This window comes from Bubalus kerabau, chromosome 1, assembly GCF_029407905.1.
Source record: "Bubalus kerabau isolate K-KA32 ecotype Philippines breed swamp buffalo chromosome 1, PCC_UOA_SB_1v2, whole genome shotgun sequence".
Taxonomy (NCBI): Eukaryota; Metazoa; Chordata; class Mammalia; order Artiodactyla; family Bovidae; genus Bubalus; species Bubalus kerabau.
Genome location: NC_073624.1, coordinates 191,311,355 through 191,328,730, shown reverse-complemented (window position 1 = coordinate 191,328,730; position 17,376 = coordinate 191,311,355). Strand labels below are relative to the sequence as shown.

Genomic DNA, 17,376 nt, shown 5'->3' with positions numbered 1-17,376 from the left:
TTCCTCTAAACTCAGGAACAAGACAAGGGTGCCCACTTTCACCATTACTATTCAACATAGTTTTGGAAGTTTTGGCCACAACAATCAGAGCAGAAAAAGAAATAAAAGGAATCCAAATTGGAAAAGAAGAAGTAAAGCTCTCACTGTTTGCAGATGACATGATCCTCTACATAGAAAACCCTAAAGACTCCACCAGAAAATTACTAGAACTAATCAATGACTATAGTAAAGTTGCAGGATATAAAATCAACACAGAGAAATCACTTGCATTCCTATACACTAATAATGAGAAAACAGAGAAATTAAAGAAACAATTCCATTCACCATTGCAACAGAAAGAATAAAATACTTAGGAATATATCTACCTAAAGAAACTAAAGACCTATATATAGAAAGCTATAAAACACTGGTGAAAGAAATCAAAGAGGACACTAACAGATGGAGAAATATACCATGTTCATGGATTGGAAGAATCAATATAGTGAAAATGAGCATACTACCCAAAGCAATCTATAGATTCAATGCAATCCCTATCAAGCTACCAACAGCATTCTTCACAAGAGCTAGAACAAATAATTTCCCAATTTGTATGGAAATACAAAAAACCTCGAATAGCCAAAGCGATCTTGAGAAAGAAGAAGGGAACTGGAGGAATCAACCTACCTGACTTCAGGCTCTACTACAAAGCCACAGTTATCAAGACAGTATGGTACTGGCACAAAGACAGAAATATAGATCAATGGAACAAAATAGAAAGCCCAGAGATAAATCCACGCACATATGGACACCTTATCTTCGACAAAGGAGGCAAGAATATACAATGGATTAAAGACAATCTCTTTAACAAGTGGTGCTGGGAAATCTGGTCAACCACTTGTAAAAGAATGAAACTAGAACACTTTCTAATACCATACACAAAAATAAACTCAAAATGGATTAAAGATCTAAACGTAAGACCAGAAACTATCAAACTCCTAGAGGAGAACATAGGCAAAACACTCTCTGACATACATCACAGCAGGATCCTCTATGACCCACCTCCCAGAATATTGGAAATAAAAGCAAAAATAAACAGATGGGACCTAATTAACCTTAAAAGCTTCTGCACATCAAAGGAAACTATTAGCAAGGTGAAAAAACAGCCTTCAGAATGAGAGAAGATAATAGCAAATGAAGCAACTGACAAACAACTAATCTCAAAAATATACAAGCAACTCCTACAGCTCAACTCCAGAAAAATAAATGACCCAATCAAAAAATGGGCCAAAGAACTAAATAGACATTTCTCCAAAGAAGACATACAGATGGCTAACAAACACATGAAAAGATGCTCAACATCACTCATTATCAGAGAAATGCAAATCAAAACCACTATGAGGTACCATTTCACACCAGTCAGAATGGCTGCGATCCAAAAGTCTACAAGTAATAAATGCTGGAGAGGGTGTGGAGAAAAGGGAACCCTCTTACACTGTTGGTGGGAATGCAAACTAGTACAGCCACTATGGAGAACAGTGTGGAGAGTCCTTAAAAAACTGGAAATAGAACTGCCTTATGATCCAGCAATCCCACTGCTGGGCATACACACTGAGGAAACCAGAAGGGAGAGAGACACGTGTACCCCAATGTTCATCGCAGCACTGTTTATAATAGCCAGGACATGGAAGCAACCTAGATGTCCATCAGCAGATGAATGGATAAGAAAGCGGTGGTACATATACACAATGGAGTATTGCTCAGCCATTAAAAAGAATACATTTGAATCAGTTCTAATGAGGTGGATGAAACTGGAGCCTATTATACAGAGTGAAGTAAGCCAGAAAGAAAAACACCAATACAGTATACTAATGCATATATATGGAATTTAGAAAGATGGTAACAATAACCCTGTGTACGAGACAGCAAAAGAGACACTGATGTATAGAACAGTCTTATGGAATCTGTGAGAGAGGGAGAGGGTGGGAAGATTTGAGAGAATGGCATTGAAACATGTAAAATATCATGTATGAAACGAGTTGCCAGTCCAGGTTCGATGCACGATACTGGATGCTTGAGGCTGGTGCACTGGGACGACCCAGAGGGATGGAATGGGGAGGGAGGAGGGAGGAGGGTTCAGGATGGGGAACACATGTATACCTGTGGCGGATTCATTTTGATATTTGGAAAAACTAATACAATTATGTAAAGTTTAAAAATAAAATAAAATTTAAAAAAAACACAAAAACACAAACATTTGAAAGATGAACAGCAGCAACTGACTTTTCAAAAACATAAGCAGTTACAACCTAAATGTCAATGAATGTCCTGGAGCAATCAAAGAATTCATCTCCTCAGAGTACCTAAGAAGCAAAGACCTTGGAAACATAAAGTCCTTTGGAAGGTGAAGGAGAGGCAAAGGAGCAAAAAGCATATCCTCCACAGGATGTGAAAGTGACTTTCTCCATCCTCTCTTAACTCACTCCTTATACATAACACATCTTTATTTTCTTGGGAAACCTGTCCAAGTTGCACCAGCCTTACAGTGTCTGTAGATTGAAAGGCCCATCCAGTATCAACAAATGAATAAAAAAAAAAAAAAAAAAAGGTATATCACTGTGAAATTTCAGAACAAAATAAAGAGAAAACTGAGAAAATTCCAAAACTTTCCCAAGGGTTGAGAGTTATGGCTCTGACTTTCTCAGCAGCAATACTGACAGTCAGAAGACCAGGGAGCAATACCTTCCAATTTCTGAGTTAAAACGATACTCCAAACAGAACTCTGCATCTACTAGATGGGCCAAACATAAAAACAAACACTTTTTCAGATGGGCAAAGTCTCAAAAACTTTCTCTCAAGCAATCACTCTCAGGAAGCTCCTAAAGGGTAGGTACTACCAAAACAAGGGAACGATTCAAAAAGGAAGAAGTCATGGAAGCCAGTCTACAAGAGATCCTAACTTTCAAAGGTCAAAGGAATTTCCAGGAGGAAGGCAAAGGAAGGCTTATAACAATGCTGTGGAGCAGAACTACAGGGCAGCAACCCAAGCTAGAGCCAGAGAAGGTCAGAGGGCTCCAAGACGGATATATCCATGAGGAAAAAAAATAACTAACCAATTATCAAGAAGCTTTCACTAAAACAAATAAGTTGTTTTGAGAGATATTTTATGGAGTTCTTAAGCTCAAGATTCTAAAGAAAATAAGGTGACCCAAAAAAGTAAAAAGAAAAATAAAGGTAATTAACTCCAAGAGATTTTTTTTAAGTACAATAAAACATAAAATATATTTAGTTCAGCAGTGAATCTTTTCTAATACAACAAAATAGTTAACCTTGATTATTTAAACTAACCAAAATATTGAAAGAATGAAGAAGAAAGGAAAGGGCATGCATGGGTATGTATATATGTATGCATACTTAAGACCTAAATCTTTACCAATACAGAAAATTAATAATGTCTAAAATGAATAAATTTTTTATAAAACAGTATATTCATATTATTTATAAATATAAAAACAACTCCTCAAAGAAACACCAAACAACTACAAAAGCAGTTGCATCCAAGATCAGGACTGGGTTGGAGGAATTTACTCTAAGTAAATTCCTGTCATATTGTTGGGCTGGGGGCAAAACATTTCACCTCTTAACTTAGAATCAGAGTCACAAGTGAAGAGCATGCCAAGCTAGCCAGTCAGAAGTTCCAAGGGTCCAGAAGTCACTCAAGGAATACTATATACTGGGTAATGTAAATACAAGTGGTGCATTAACATGGGGTTTTACTGTCTGATGGTTAAACTATGTTCAGAAATTTCTTTGAGAAAATTTAAAACATGACTTTATTTTCTTGGGCTCCAAAATCATTGCAGATGGTGACTGCAGCCATGAAATTCAAAGACGCTTGCTCCTTGGAAGAAAAGCTATGACAAACCTAGACAACATAGTCAAAGCTATGGTTTATCCAGTAGTCATGTATGGATGTGAGAGCTGGACCATAAAAAAAGCTGAGCGCCAAAGAATTGATGCTTTTGAACTGTGTTGTTGGAGAAGACTCTTGAGAATCCCTTGGACAGCAAGAAGATCAAACCAGTCCATCCTAAAGGAGATCAGTCCTGAATATTCATTGGAAGGACTGATGCTGAATCTGAAGCTCCAATACTTTGGCCACCTGATGCGAAGAACTGACTCACTGGAAAAGACCCTGATGCTGGGAAAGATTGAAGGCAGGAGGAGAAGGGGACAACAGAGAATGAGATGGTTGGATGGCATCACCGACTCAATGGACCTGAGTTTGAGCAAGCTCCAGGAGTTGGAGACGGACAGGGAAGGCTAGCGTACTGCAGTCCATGAGGTCGCAAAGAGTCGGGCACGACTGAGCAACTGAAATGAACTGAAGTTATTCACAAATAATTTTATTATATTTCTACATTCTATAAATGTACAGTGTATATGTTTTATATTCTAATGTAATCAGGAATTAATAGAAATCAATATAAAACTAAGTATCGCTATCTGTGGGAATCCTATCACAATTCAACTTTACTCACCTTGCATTAATGTCACAATCTATAGTTTCTTGCTATAAATAGAAAACTTTAAAAATCATATAACAGACCACAACAGGGTGGAAAAGCAGGCCAAAAAGTTGCAAAGAGCCTGCCAGCTACATCCTACAAATGCAATCATAAACATAAAACAGTACAAACTGAAACGGCTCATAATCCCACACACTCTTAACACCAACTCTGCCACTCTATCAGGATTATACTAAGGTGTAATCTCTCTGGGGTGACTTGGGATAAAATGCTGTTGTGTCAAGGGATACTATATACTGGGTGATGGGAGTAAAAGGAAGAGATCCCTAGAGCTCTGGCTGTGTCCCCAAAGGTCTACGTTATATTGTTGCCCCATTTCCCCATAAGGTCTGCTTAACAATCAAAAGGCCTAAGGACAAAGAATGCTCAAATGGAAAAGAAATTCCATGGTACCTCAAAACCTCTTGTGTTCTTGAAATAAACTCCCGCTACCAAAAAAAGTACTTGAGTTCATTTACTCAGTTTTTTATCCACTCAGCATATACTGAGTATGTCAGAAAAGACTCTGTGTACACACACATACACAAATTTTGAATGTGAAAAATGGTAGGAAGGGAAAGTATGAGGTGTTATAGGGGATATAAGGAGAAGGCAATGGCAACCCACTCCAGTACTCTTGCCTGGAAAATCCCATGGATGGAGGGACCTGGTAGGCTGCAGTCCATGGGGTCGCTAGGAGTCGGATACAACTGAGCGACTTCACTTTCACTTTTCACTTTCATGCACTGGAGAAGGAAATGGCAACCCACTCCAGTCTTCTTGCCTGGAGAATCCCAGGGATGGGGAGCCTGGTGGGCTGCCGTCTATGGGGTCGCACAGAGTCGGATACGACTGAAGCGACTTAGCAGCAGCAGCAGGGGATATAAATAGAGACTCTAACCTATTTCTGTGAAATCAGACCATTCTTGCCATCTTAAAAAGATCAAAATAATAATGAAATTTTCCTTTAAATTGGTAAACATTGAGCCAAAGAAATATGTGCTTAAATTACAGAGAAATGACTAGGCAAATAACCTAAAACAGAAACATCTTTGTTAAAGGAAATAAAATTTCTTCAATTCAGTGACTATTTTTATTCATCACTCATTCATCACTTATTGAATGCCTTCTGTGAATCAAACACCAGGAATAAAGCATGAAACAAGTTATACCATGGAACTTGGTCCTAAGTACCCTATGGAACTTAAAATCTACTATAGTATTCAGATACATAAGAAGCAATTACAACCCAAGAAAGTAACTGTCATAATGGTAAATATGGTTTCTATTGGCGCTTCAAAGACAGATGTGTTGTAGCCATGTAATTTCAAGGAATGTGCAAACATATGAACCAGAATAGTCTAAAGAAACATCAAACTTCTAGTCTAATTCAGAGCCCACAGCTGGAGGAAAAATTAGAAAGAAGACTGGAAAGAATAAACTGAAGGGTGAGGAAGTGTGAGAAGGAAATCTACCATTTAAGAGACTACCATGCCATTAAATCTTCAAAACAACTCTAAGATGGTAGGTGCAATGGGTATTGGGACTCTCTCCTCAGTATCCACTCCTCTACTCTGACATGTGTACACACACAGCATCTTTAATGACGACACGATACTATTTCCCAAGGTAATACATACAGGATGGAGAAGGCAATGGCACCCCACTCCAGTACTCCTGCCTGGAAAATCCCATGGACGGAGGAGCCTGGTAGGCTGCAGTCCATGGGGTCGCTAAGAGTTGGACACGACCGCGCAACTTCACCTTCACTTTTCACTTTCATGCATTGGAGAAGGAAATGGCAACCCACTCCAGTGTTCTTGCCTGGAGAATCCCAGGGACGGGTGAGCTGCCGTCTCTGGGGTCGCACAGAGTCGGACACGACTGAAGCGACTTAGCAGCAGCATACATACAGGAAACATTGGGAACAACTCTACAGGACGCTGACATGACAAGTTGAAAAGTTTGGACGTTATTAAAAACAAAGGCATGGGTGTCTGTGCCAAGTCGCTTCAGTTGTGTCTGACTTTTTGCAACTCCATGAACCACAGCCCACCAGTCTCCTCTGTCCATAGGATTCTCCCTGCAACAATACTGGAGTGGGTTGCCATGCCCTCCTCCAGGGGATCTTCCCCACCCCGGTACTGAACTCACATCTCTTACATCTTGTGCATTGGGGAGGGGGGTTCTTTACCATTAGCGCCACTTGGGAAGCAAAGGTGCTGGAACTCAAATGTCTGAATTTGTATCTTAATTATTTGTAGCTTAATCACTTACTGTGTGATCTTGGACAAGGTCCTTAACTTCTTTCTTTCTCTGACTCCATTCCCTCATCTATGAAAGAGGAATAATCAGACCTACTTTATAAAGCTATTATGATAAATAAATGAATTAGTACATGTAAAACACTTAAAACAGTGCCTGGCACAGAGCAATCCTCTATTAAGCAGCAGGGAGTCAAAGGAGATTTCTGAGTGCATTGATGAGAATATGGTTTAAGAAAGTCAATTTAGCAGAATGGCATAGAGGAGAATCAGAGAAGGCGATGGCACCCCACTCCAGTACTCTTGCCTGGAAAATCCCATGGACAGAGGAGCCTGGTAGGCTGCAGTCCATGGGGTCGCTAGGAGTCGGACACAACTGAGTGACTTCACTTTCACTTTTCACTTTCATGCATTGGAAAAGCAAATGGCAACCCACTGCAGTGTTCTTGCCTGGAGAACCCCAGGGACGGGGAGCCTGGTGGGCTGCCGTCTATGGGGTCGCACAGAGTCAGATACGACTGAAGCGACTTAGCAGCAGCAGCAGCATAGAGAGGAATACACACAAGATAGGAAAGTTATGGCAAGTTTTTATGAAACTCATTCAAGGTCTAAATGAGATGATGGCAGTGGGAAATTAAAAAGAACTAAGATATTGCAGAATCAGAATTGACAAGATTTAACAAATAACCAAATGAAGCAACCAGAGAGAAGAAAGAATAAAAGATGATTCTCTGACTTTCAACTTGGTAGACTAAAAGAACGGTAGTGTCAGGAACAGAAGTAAGATTGTGTAAGGCGAGTTTAGGAATCCTGTTTTTTTTTTAATTTATTTAGTTGGAGGATAATTGCTATGCAGTGTTGTGCTGGCTTCTGCCACACATCAACATTAATCAGCCACAGATACACACAGGTGGCTGGTATGTTTTACATGGGGAGGTTTTTGTTTTTTTTTTTTAAACAAGTCTTTCCAAAAAGATAACTTAAAACTCAGCAAGATTTAAGACAATAATTATTATATTAGTAAGAAATAAGGTCCAAAATTCATAAGTTGAATATTAAAGCTATATTTTTATTAAACTATTTTCTCTCAATAAATATGATTCTAAAAAACAAATCTAATACAACTACTTAGAGATGGAATAGTAAATCAACAACAAACTATCTGCATTTCCTGTAACAAAATTAGATTCTTAGAACCAAATATTGATACCACAGAGCGTTAACATGAAGTTTAACTTAAAATTTTCAGCTTCTACTTTAATAAGAAAGATATGATCTCAGAATTCTCTGTAAAGAATATTTTAACTTTCTATTTCTAACATAAGAATAAAAGGTATAATTTAAGGAGGGGTGTTATTTTTTAAATAGAAAATCTTGTGAATAGACAAATATTTTAAATCATATTTTAAAAACTTCTGAAATATAATTCTTATGAACACTGATAATATTAGGAAACCAGTCTTTAAGAACTTCATAAGTTCAAGATGCAACCTAAAATCAGAATACTGAAAGTGAAAAGATAATACAGCACTACAGACTGTTTTCCCTATAGAAACAGAAAGCTTTAGCAGTGAAGCCATTTCCTCCCTTTTCATTTAATAATACACATCTCACTTTTCCCCCAAAACATGCCCCCCTAAAAAAAAAAAAACAACACATTAAGGTCACTGGTTATCTCCAACTTGACGAACCCAACAGATACTTTTCTGTTTCTCATCTCACAAGACTTGTCAGCAACCAGTTAACACAGCAGTTTATCACTCCATCATTTTTTAAACACTTCCCTTTCTGAGCTTTCCCAACACCACACAGCACTGGCCTTCTCCCTACGTCTCTGGCCATTTTTTCTTTGCAGACTTTCCTCTCCCACATTTGTACATTTTAGATTTCCTCAGGACAAAATCTGTTCTTTGCAATTCTCTATCTACACACACCCCTTTTCCTGTATTATCTCATCTGTTCCCTTAGTGTTAATATTGACCATTGACCATAAGCCCAAGTTCATTATCTCCAGGCCCAACCTCTTTCGTGAACTCTGGATTTACTTTATTAAACTATCAAATAAATCTCTCAATAACAATTAAAACTAGACCAAATCTCCAAAACAGAACTTCTGATTCTCTCTGTTCTTAAAATTAATACGTTCATTCTAAAAGTATTTACTGAGCACAGATGCAGGCATTGTGCTATATATACACTGACTCAACAATGTGAACTTGAGGGAGAGAGATGATAAATTGTAAAAAGAACTATGAAGGATATAAACAGTGTGCTCTGATAGAGACTAGGGGAAAGGGCTGCTCCTTCAGACGAGGAGTTCAAGATAGGCCTCCACAGTATTATAGTCTCTCCCTGGAAAACAGCGTCTTACCTGAGCTGCTCCAGACAGAACCTAGGCATTTGTTCCCCACAAACAACCCAGAGTTACAAGGTTCTAACTCTAAAATACACCTTGAAGTTGAAAAGTACTCTCAAGGAAGCAAAGGACAGAGATGTGGACAAGTAATGGCAGCTGTGATACATGTCACAGAAGGAAATACAGAAAGCTATGGAAGAAAACTAAAGTGAAATCTAACTCAGACAGGGAGAAATCAGAATAGGCTTCCTGAAGAAAGAATAATTAGGATAAGCCCAGATGATCACTACAAGAAGCTAAACAAAAAGCTATGTAAAATTATGCCCAAAACAAAGAACAACACAGCATGGCACATCCCAGAACCTAAAACAAATCCAAAGTGATAAAATCATAGAAAAGGGAGAGGGCTAGATTAAGACAAGGCCAGAAAAAAGCAAAAAGTTATCAAAGATTAATGAGATCAGATCATGTCAACTTAAGAAGTCTTCCTCTGGCCAAATATGGGGCCAATTTGACTGTAATGGATGAAAACGCATCCAGAGGTGATACTAAAACATGATAATTAAAATGGAGACATTCATCTAACTCAGTATAAATTATTCTAAAAAGTGATACACAAACTTTGGTGCTGACTTTCCTATAGCAAATAACCAAGTAAGTGGTAAGAGAAAGTTCACTAAGAAATAAATGCAGAAAGGACTAAAGAATCAGGATATTACCATTTTGCATCCCCTAACAAAATAGTGGGTTCAGGCAATAATCAACAAAAAATGCTAAAACCAATAGTGAAAGAGGAATTTTATAATGGAATAGTCTGAAACCAACTAATCAACCTTAGCACCACTAAAAATGGGAGAACAAGACACTATGTATGCAATACAAAGTACACTGCAAAATCTGTTGAATATTTTAAATTTAAAAACAAAAAAACAAAAAAAAAACCCTGAACCCAAGTCTAGTCAAGTATCTCACCATCAGTTTTCAGGAAAGAGAGAGTAGTTGTAGCAGTGGTTGTCAAACTTGAGCATTAAGAATCACCTGGAGGGTCTGGTTAAAATATAGACTGCTGGGAACCAGTAAGAATTAAAGGAAACCATTAGAGATCAGTCAAAAAGAGAACATGGGAAATTTCATAGAAAAAACGATCCATTTTAAAAACAAAAACGTTTTTAGGCACATAATTACAAACTCAATATGCAGACTGATTCAAACAAACCTACTATAAAAAGACATCTTGAGAAAATCTGAATATAGACTAAGAATAGATAATATTAATAGATATATAAACAATATACAATATTAATAAGTAATAAAACATAATAATAATGGAATAACAGCTATGTTAAAAATAACCTTATTTTTAAAAATTAAGAACTCGAGGCTACAGATTTCACAAAAGCCACACCACCACAAGCCACATTAAGGAATTTGGTCCTAAACTGAATGGTTTTATACATAAGCATGAAATCATCATAGTAACAACTTCTGGTTGTGAAAGCCATGTGCTAAGCACTGCATTAAGTGTTCAACATGACTTACCTCTTTGAATCCTTAAAACAACTGTGTTGTGGAGATTTTAAATTCTACATCATTTTGCCTGCTGATCATGATCTGAATTAGCATTTTTTTTAAAGGATGAATTTTGAAAACAGTTTGCAGAAAAGCAACAGTGATGACAGAAAAACCAATTAAGAGGTTGTTACTTCTGCTACAGACAGTGTAAGGACAAATGTTCATGCATTAGGAATAAAATGAAAATACAAAAACTGCTTTTTGAACAAAACATGAATTATGTCCTCCAGACATTTACCTCTCAAACAATCTTCTTCATGAAATTAGACTTCTTTCAAGAATTTTTTTAAGACTTAGATTATTAACACAACACAGTTTACTGTTACCTTCACTAATATACCTCATGACAATGCCACACAGTTGCTATTATTAACACCATTTTTAGATGAAGAGAGTTTTTTTAATATTTATTTATTTGTGCTTACCTGGTGGCTCAGAATGTAAATTAATCTGTCTACAATTCAGGAGACCCAGGTTCGATCCCTGGGTGAGGACTCCTTGAAGGAGGAAATGGCAACCCACTCCAGTACTCTTGCCTGGAGAATCCCATAGACAGAGGAGCCTGGCAGACTACAGTCCACAGGGTCACGAAGAGTCAGACACAACTGAACGACTAACACACACATTTATTTATTTGGCTGTGCCAGGTCTTAATTGAGACATATAGGATCACTGATTTTTGTTGCAGCATGTAGGATTTTTAGCTGAGGCATGTGGGATCTAATTCCCTGACCAGGGATCAAACCCAGGCCCCCTGCATTGCGAGTGTGGAGTCTTACCCACTGGACCACCAGGGAAGTCCTGAGAATTCTATTTACTCATTTGCTAATTTTTATAATTTTATTTATTTTCAGCTGTGCTGAGTCTTCACTGCTGAGTGGGCTTTTCTCTAGTTGTGGTGAGCAGGAGTTACTCTCTAGAAGTACGCAGGTTTCTCATCGGGGTGGCTTCTCCTGTTGCAGAGCACAGGGTTTACGGCTCCAGGCTTCAGTAGTTGCGGTTCCTGGGCTCTAGAACACAGGCTCAATAGTTGTGTCACATAGGCTTAGTTGCTCCACAGCATGTGGCATCTTCCCAGGTAAGGGATTGATCTGTGTCTCCTGCACTGGCAGGTGGATTCTTTACCACTAAGCCACCATGGAAGCCCCTGAGAATTTTATTTTTAAAGCAATTATTTTATGTGTACTGAAGTTATTGAACTTACACTGAATTCTTACTTCCACCGAAAAGTATCCCCAATGGAGATAATATAAAGGGTATCTTCCCCCAGAAAGCACTGTCTTTCCCAAATTCTTTAAAAGATGAAAACAAATTACTGTTTCACTTCTATAAATGATTACAATAATATTCTTCTTGTGATACACTACACTCATCTCCAGCTCTGGAAGCTTAGACAGGACAAGCACCAGAAACTTGTCAGGTAAGGAACTTAAGACTGAAATGAAGTGGGTAATCCCTGACCATATTTTTCAATGGAGTAACTATGAAAGGCAATATTGAAAAGCTCCTAAGGCTTCTCTGTCTCAAGTCTTTCCTATCCCTTCCTGGCTTATCACCATTGGACCTTGTATACTGCTTACTCTAGGAACTGACTCTTACAGGCTGAGCTATAGTTAGCTGCCAATGGCTAACTGTGTCCAAGCCTGATTTAACAACTTAAGCTAACTAAAACAAAACCAAAAAAGGATTCTAGAAAGGAAAGCATTGTATACTGGTATAAAAACTAAATTTTAGCCTATTCAAAAAACTGAGCTACATAAAAAGATGCTAAACATCGTTTATTATTTGGGAAAGGCAAATTAAAACCACAAGATACCACTAGACCCATTAGCATGGGAAACAAATCTAAAAAGAGTGGATGTATGTATATGTATAACATTCACTTTGCTGTACACCTGAAATTAACACTAACACTGTAAGTCTACTACACTCCAAGGGGGGAAAAAATGTAAAGATTCTAAAACGGTTAACAAGGCAAACTTTACGTTAGGTATTTTTTTACAATACAAAAAAAATTTTTTAATTTAAAAAACCAGACTAATGGGACTTTACTGGTGGTCCAGTGTCCAAGACTCTGAACTCCCAATGCAGGGGGCCCTGGTTCAATCCCTGGTCAAGTAGCTAGCTAGATCCCACTTGCCACAACTAAGATCCAGTGAAACCAAGTAAATAATTAAAAAAAAAAAAAAAAAAACAGACTAACGATATCTGGTTTTGAAGAGAATCTGGAGCAACTGTAACCTTCATACACTTCTAGTCGTTGGGACAAGTTTGGCAATTTTTTTATTTTTAAAGTTAAGCATATGACCCAGCAATCTCACTCCAAGAGAAATGAAAGTGCATTTCCACATAAAGATTTGTTCACAAACGTTCACCAGCAGCACTGTTCAATACAGCCCAAATTTGAAAAGAACCCAAAATGTCTGCCAACCAGTGAATGGATAAACAAATTGTGGTATACTATTCAGCACCAGCCCCCCCACCCACCACCCAAAAAAACTGAAGGAACTACAGAAAAAACGCAACAACTTGGATGAATCTCAAAATCACTCTGAGTTAAAGTAGCCAGACATAGAAGCCTATAAACAGTATGTTTACATTTACATGAAATTCTAAAAAAAATCAAAACTTCTATCATTAAACAGAAAGCAGGTCAGCGATTGCCCTGGGTGAGGAGGAGTTAAGGAATGATAGCAAAGGGGCATGAGGAAATTTTCTGGGTGATGAAGTGTTCTAAAAATTCACTGGGGTTGTGGGTACACAACTGTCTGTGTGTGTGTGTGTGTGTGTGTGTGTGTGTGTGTGTGTGTAAACAGTGAAATTGCTTAAAAAAAAAAAAACACAAGACTTAGGTTGATCAAATTTGCGAGTTGCTAGGCACTGGAGAAGGAAATGGCAACCCACTCCAGTGTTCTTGCCTGGAGAATCCCAGGGACGGGGGAGCCTGGTGGGCTGCCATCTATGGGGTCACATAGAGTCGGACACGACTGAAGTGACTTAGCAGCAGCAGCAGGTATATATATATGACATTACTCAGTTTTCATTTTCTCACATGTACACTTCTACATTTTTTAAAGTAAAACCTTCCATATTGCACTGCAGTTATTGTGCTTACACATCATTCTTACACACAAAAAAGGATCATGTAGTTATCTATACTGCTACTTGCCCTATCTCACAGGGTTGTGAAACATCACATGAGATAACTGATGAGAAAGTGCTCTGGCAACTCTAAAGTAGGATTACACAACCATATTGTAGACTTACATTTTTTAAAAAAATAACCTTTTTTCCACAATTACTTGAGATGCTTGAAAATCTAGATACCTCAAAGTAAATCTTTGCCTAGAAATAGAAAGCCTATTCAAATGTCACCTTTTTAGTATAGCCCCCAAACTTGCTTTCTACTGACCCTTGATTTACTGGATGGCTCGATGTAGTACTATCTAGACTGCAGTTTCATTTTTCAAAAGAAAAGCACTAAAGAAATCTTTAAAGAAAGTCATTAGCTAAGCATGGCAAGACACTTACTTCCCAGTAGAAAAAAACAAAAGCTAGATAACTGTCTTTATTAAGTGCTGTTTCAAGATGTTCACCTCTGAGATTTTTTTCCCTCTAAAAGTCAGTGAAATTTCTTTCCATTTAATACTTCAATTCCACATATTACAGAATGTTTACTAACGGGGCTTGCCATTAGTGAAAGAGGGTGAATAATTTTAAAGTTAGCAAAACCTTTTAAACCGGTGCGGTACAGTCATTTCAGAATGTGACTGTTCCAAAATTTAACAGATTCTCATTTTTTCCTAGTACTACTGTACAACTAGGCTCTTTGCTACCCTACCAGGTTTGAGTGATATTTGACATTCAGCCTACTTACATTCACAAGTTTCCACACTGCAACAAGTATCAAGGCTGTCTGAAAGACATAATCTCTTCATCAAATGAAGTTTCGAAACTAAACTTTATCTAGAATTCAGGTTTATATTACAGGGTCTTACAATCTTAAAAAAGTTGGTTTTTTTTGTTTGTTTGTTTGTTTACCAGCAACAGGTACTGTAACAAAAAAATAACCAAGCCTGTAATACCAAAAAATATCTTGGTATCGTTGTCAATTTTTATAGACTCGTTTTTAGGAACAGTTCCAACGGGATGGTCCATTCTAGGGCCATGCTTCACTTGACTCAGCGCAGCTTCATTCTAGTCAATAATAAGCACAACCTCTTAGGTTTCACATTTCTCCTTCGACAATATTCAGGCCACTCGGTCCGGTATCTGCACACCTCTAATTTAGATTTACAAGAAATGTGAAAGAACGGCAGCTTGCCGACACGCTCCTCCAGCCTTCTCTACACTCCGAAGGCTGGCCAAAACGTGCTGCTCTCTCCACAACAGCAACCAAGCTGGAACCGAGCACCCAGAGGACGACCAGCCGCGGGGAGGAGGGGAGAACTTTTCGGCCCGGAGGACGGCGGTTGAGGTCCAATCCAGCCCGCGCCCAACTCTACGCGTCGCCAGGAAGGAGTGTGGCCCCTAAGCTCAGGCCGCGATGCTCCGCCTGGAGTGGCAGAGCCGCGCGTGGCCGCCGAGCAAGACGTAAACAAACCGCCCGGGACAAGGGGGTAAGGGGCGACCGTGGGGGAGGGGGGAGAGGACCGCGCTCGAACCCTCCAGCGCTGGTCTGCAGCTGCCCTGCCCCTCCCGACCAAGGCCCTGATCCCGGTCCCGGGGCGACACTACTGCGCGAGCGTGAACTCCGAGAAAGCCTCAGCGCCTCTGGAAAGCGGACCCCACTAGGCCATCGGCTCCGCGCCCCTCGCCCCTCGCCCTGCGGCGACCTACCTGAACGCGCAGTCCGGGTCCCTCGCATCCCGACCGGGCGCGCCCAGGCCGTTCCTCTTGCTGAAGAGCTTCTGGAACAGGGTAGGGGCCATGGTGGCCACGGCCAGGCCGGGGTCGCTCCTCAGGGAACTCACCAGGCCCCCGCTCCTAGAGCTGCCCCGCCACCCCCATAGGCGCCTCAGTCATATGACAGAAATTAGTCACTTCAAACGGCCACGGCGCGCGGGGCGGGGCGCGAGCCAAAACCGGCGTCCATTGGTTGGCGATGAGCCGCATCACGTGGCGGCGCGCGGAGCAGAGTGCAAGGCGGGGATCCTGGGCGGAGTTGGCGCCCATAGGCTGGCTGGTGGAGGTCCTCACGTGGCAGCTCACGGGGCGGGGCATGCGCGGAGGGGAGGGGCGGGGGACTGGTTGTGTCTGAGGATGTGGAGGAGGGACGAGCTCCGGTCCTGGTCTTTCTCCGTGACGCCTTCAGTTGCTAGCTGAGCCTAAGGCGGGGTGCTGCGAGGACCACGCCAGGGCCTGTGGAGTACAGAAGCCTTCACCTCCCGCACCCATGACACAAGAGAAGTTCAGGGCACCACTACCAACCGACCCTTTCCCGCCGTCCCTTCCTCTATCTGTGTGGCTTCGCACCTCCATACATAGGCGCCGGGTGGAGTCTGGTGGCCCGCGGAGCAGAAAAGGCGCGCGAGCCTACCCCGGGGACTGCGGCACGGGGACTGGACTTTAAGCTCGAGGCCACAGGCCCGCCCAGGCAGGCCACGGAGTGGTTTATGCTCAGACCTTGACTGTGCGAGACTGGCTCTTGGGTCTACTGGAGGACCCTGCCGAGACACTCCACGGGCAGCGGGCCCCGCCCCCCCCCCCGGATGTTTCCCACTAGCGCCTCGAACCCTGACACCAGGAATTAGCCCCTTTGAAGAGTTAACCATAGGAGGCTCGAGATTTACACTCAGTGACGAGGTATGGAGAGAAGAACTGTGAAATTGTGAGCAAATGAGTTTTAATTGGCAGAATACCCTTTCCAAAGAAAAAGATTGCTCATAAATGACCTTACAGTCTACTTAAATTTGGCTTCCCTGGTGGCTCAGACGGTAAAGAATCTTCCTGCAATGCAGGAGACCCGGGTTTGATCCCTGGGCCGGGAAGATCCCCTGGAGAAGGAAATGGCAACCCACTCCAGTATTCTTGCCTGGAGAATCCCATGGACAGAGGAGCCTGGCCGGCTGCTGTCCATGGAGTTGGAAAGAGTCAGACACCACTGAGCGACAAACATTTAAACTTTCACACTACTTAAACCTAGGGAGCCAAAATTTATCAGGGTTTGGATCAAATTGGTCTTACAGATCTTACGTACCCCTACCATTTCACCCACTGCCACTCCAGGATGAGGAATTTTGTACCATGGGATGCAGTTCTCTGACAGAGATGGATGTCAGGAAATTACTGGTATGTGGTTTGGAAGGTCAGAGTAAAACACTTCGTTGAGAATTTCATTTACCTAAGCATACAAATCAAATTGTTTTTAAGTGGCTACCAACTCACATGATTTGCAGCTTGAGTTTATGCTGTAAAATAAGTGGTCTCATATAGAGAAAAAGAAAAGTAATAGAATATATATCACAGAGAATATCAGTGGTCATATAACAACCAAGTTTCAATGTTAATAATTTTTAAAATGCTATTTGTAGGCGGTTAAGAAAGTAATTTCGAGACTTCCCTGGTGGTCCAGTGAAGAAACCGCCCGCCAATGCAGGGGATAAGGGTTAGACTCCAGAGAGAGTCCACATGCGCTTGG

The 17,376-nt window shown here is 40.5% G+C and overlaps 1 protein-coding gene across 2 annotated transcripts in view; it reads right to left on the bottom strand.

Annotated features, from left to right (window-relative positions):
• The window catches only part of FNIP1 (folliculin interacting protein 1), a 127,529-nt gene extending 111,724 nt beyond the window's left edge, over positions 1–15,805 (bottom strand). For both annotated transcript variants that reach the window (XM_055548166.1, XM_055548169.1), the window contains exon 1: positions 15,576–15,805. In XM_055548166.1, coding sequence (XP_055404141.1) covers positions 15,576–15,667 — 92 coding nt within the window. In that variant the 5' untranslated portion in view covers positions 15,668–15,805. The remainder of the gene's footprint in view (positions 1–15,575) is intronic.
• Between the last annotated feature and the right edge of the window lie 1,571 nt (positions 15,806–17,376).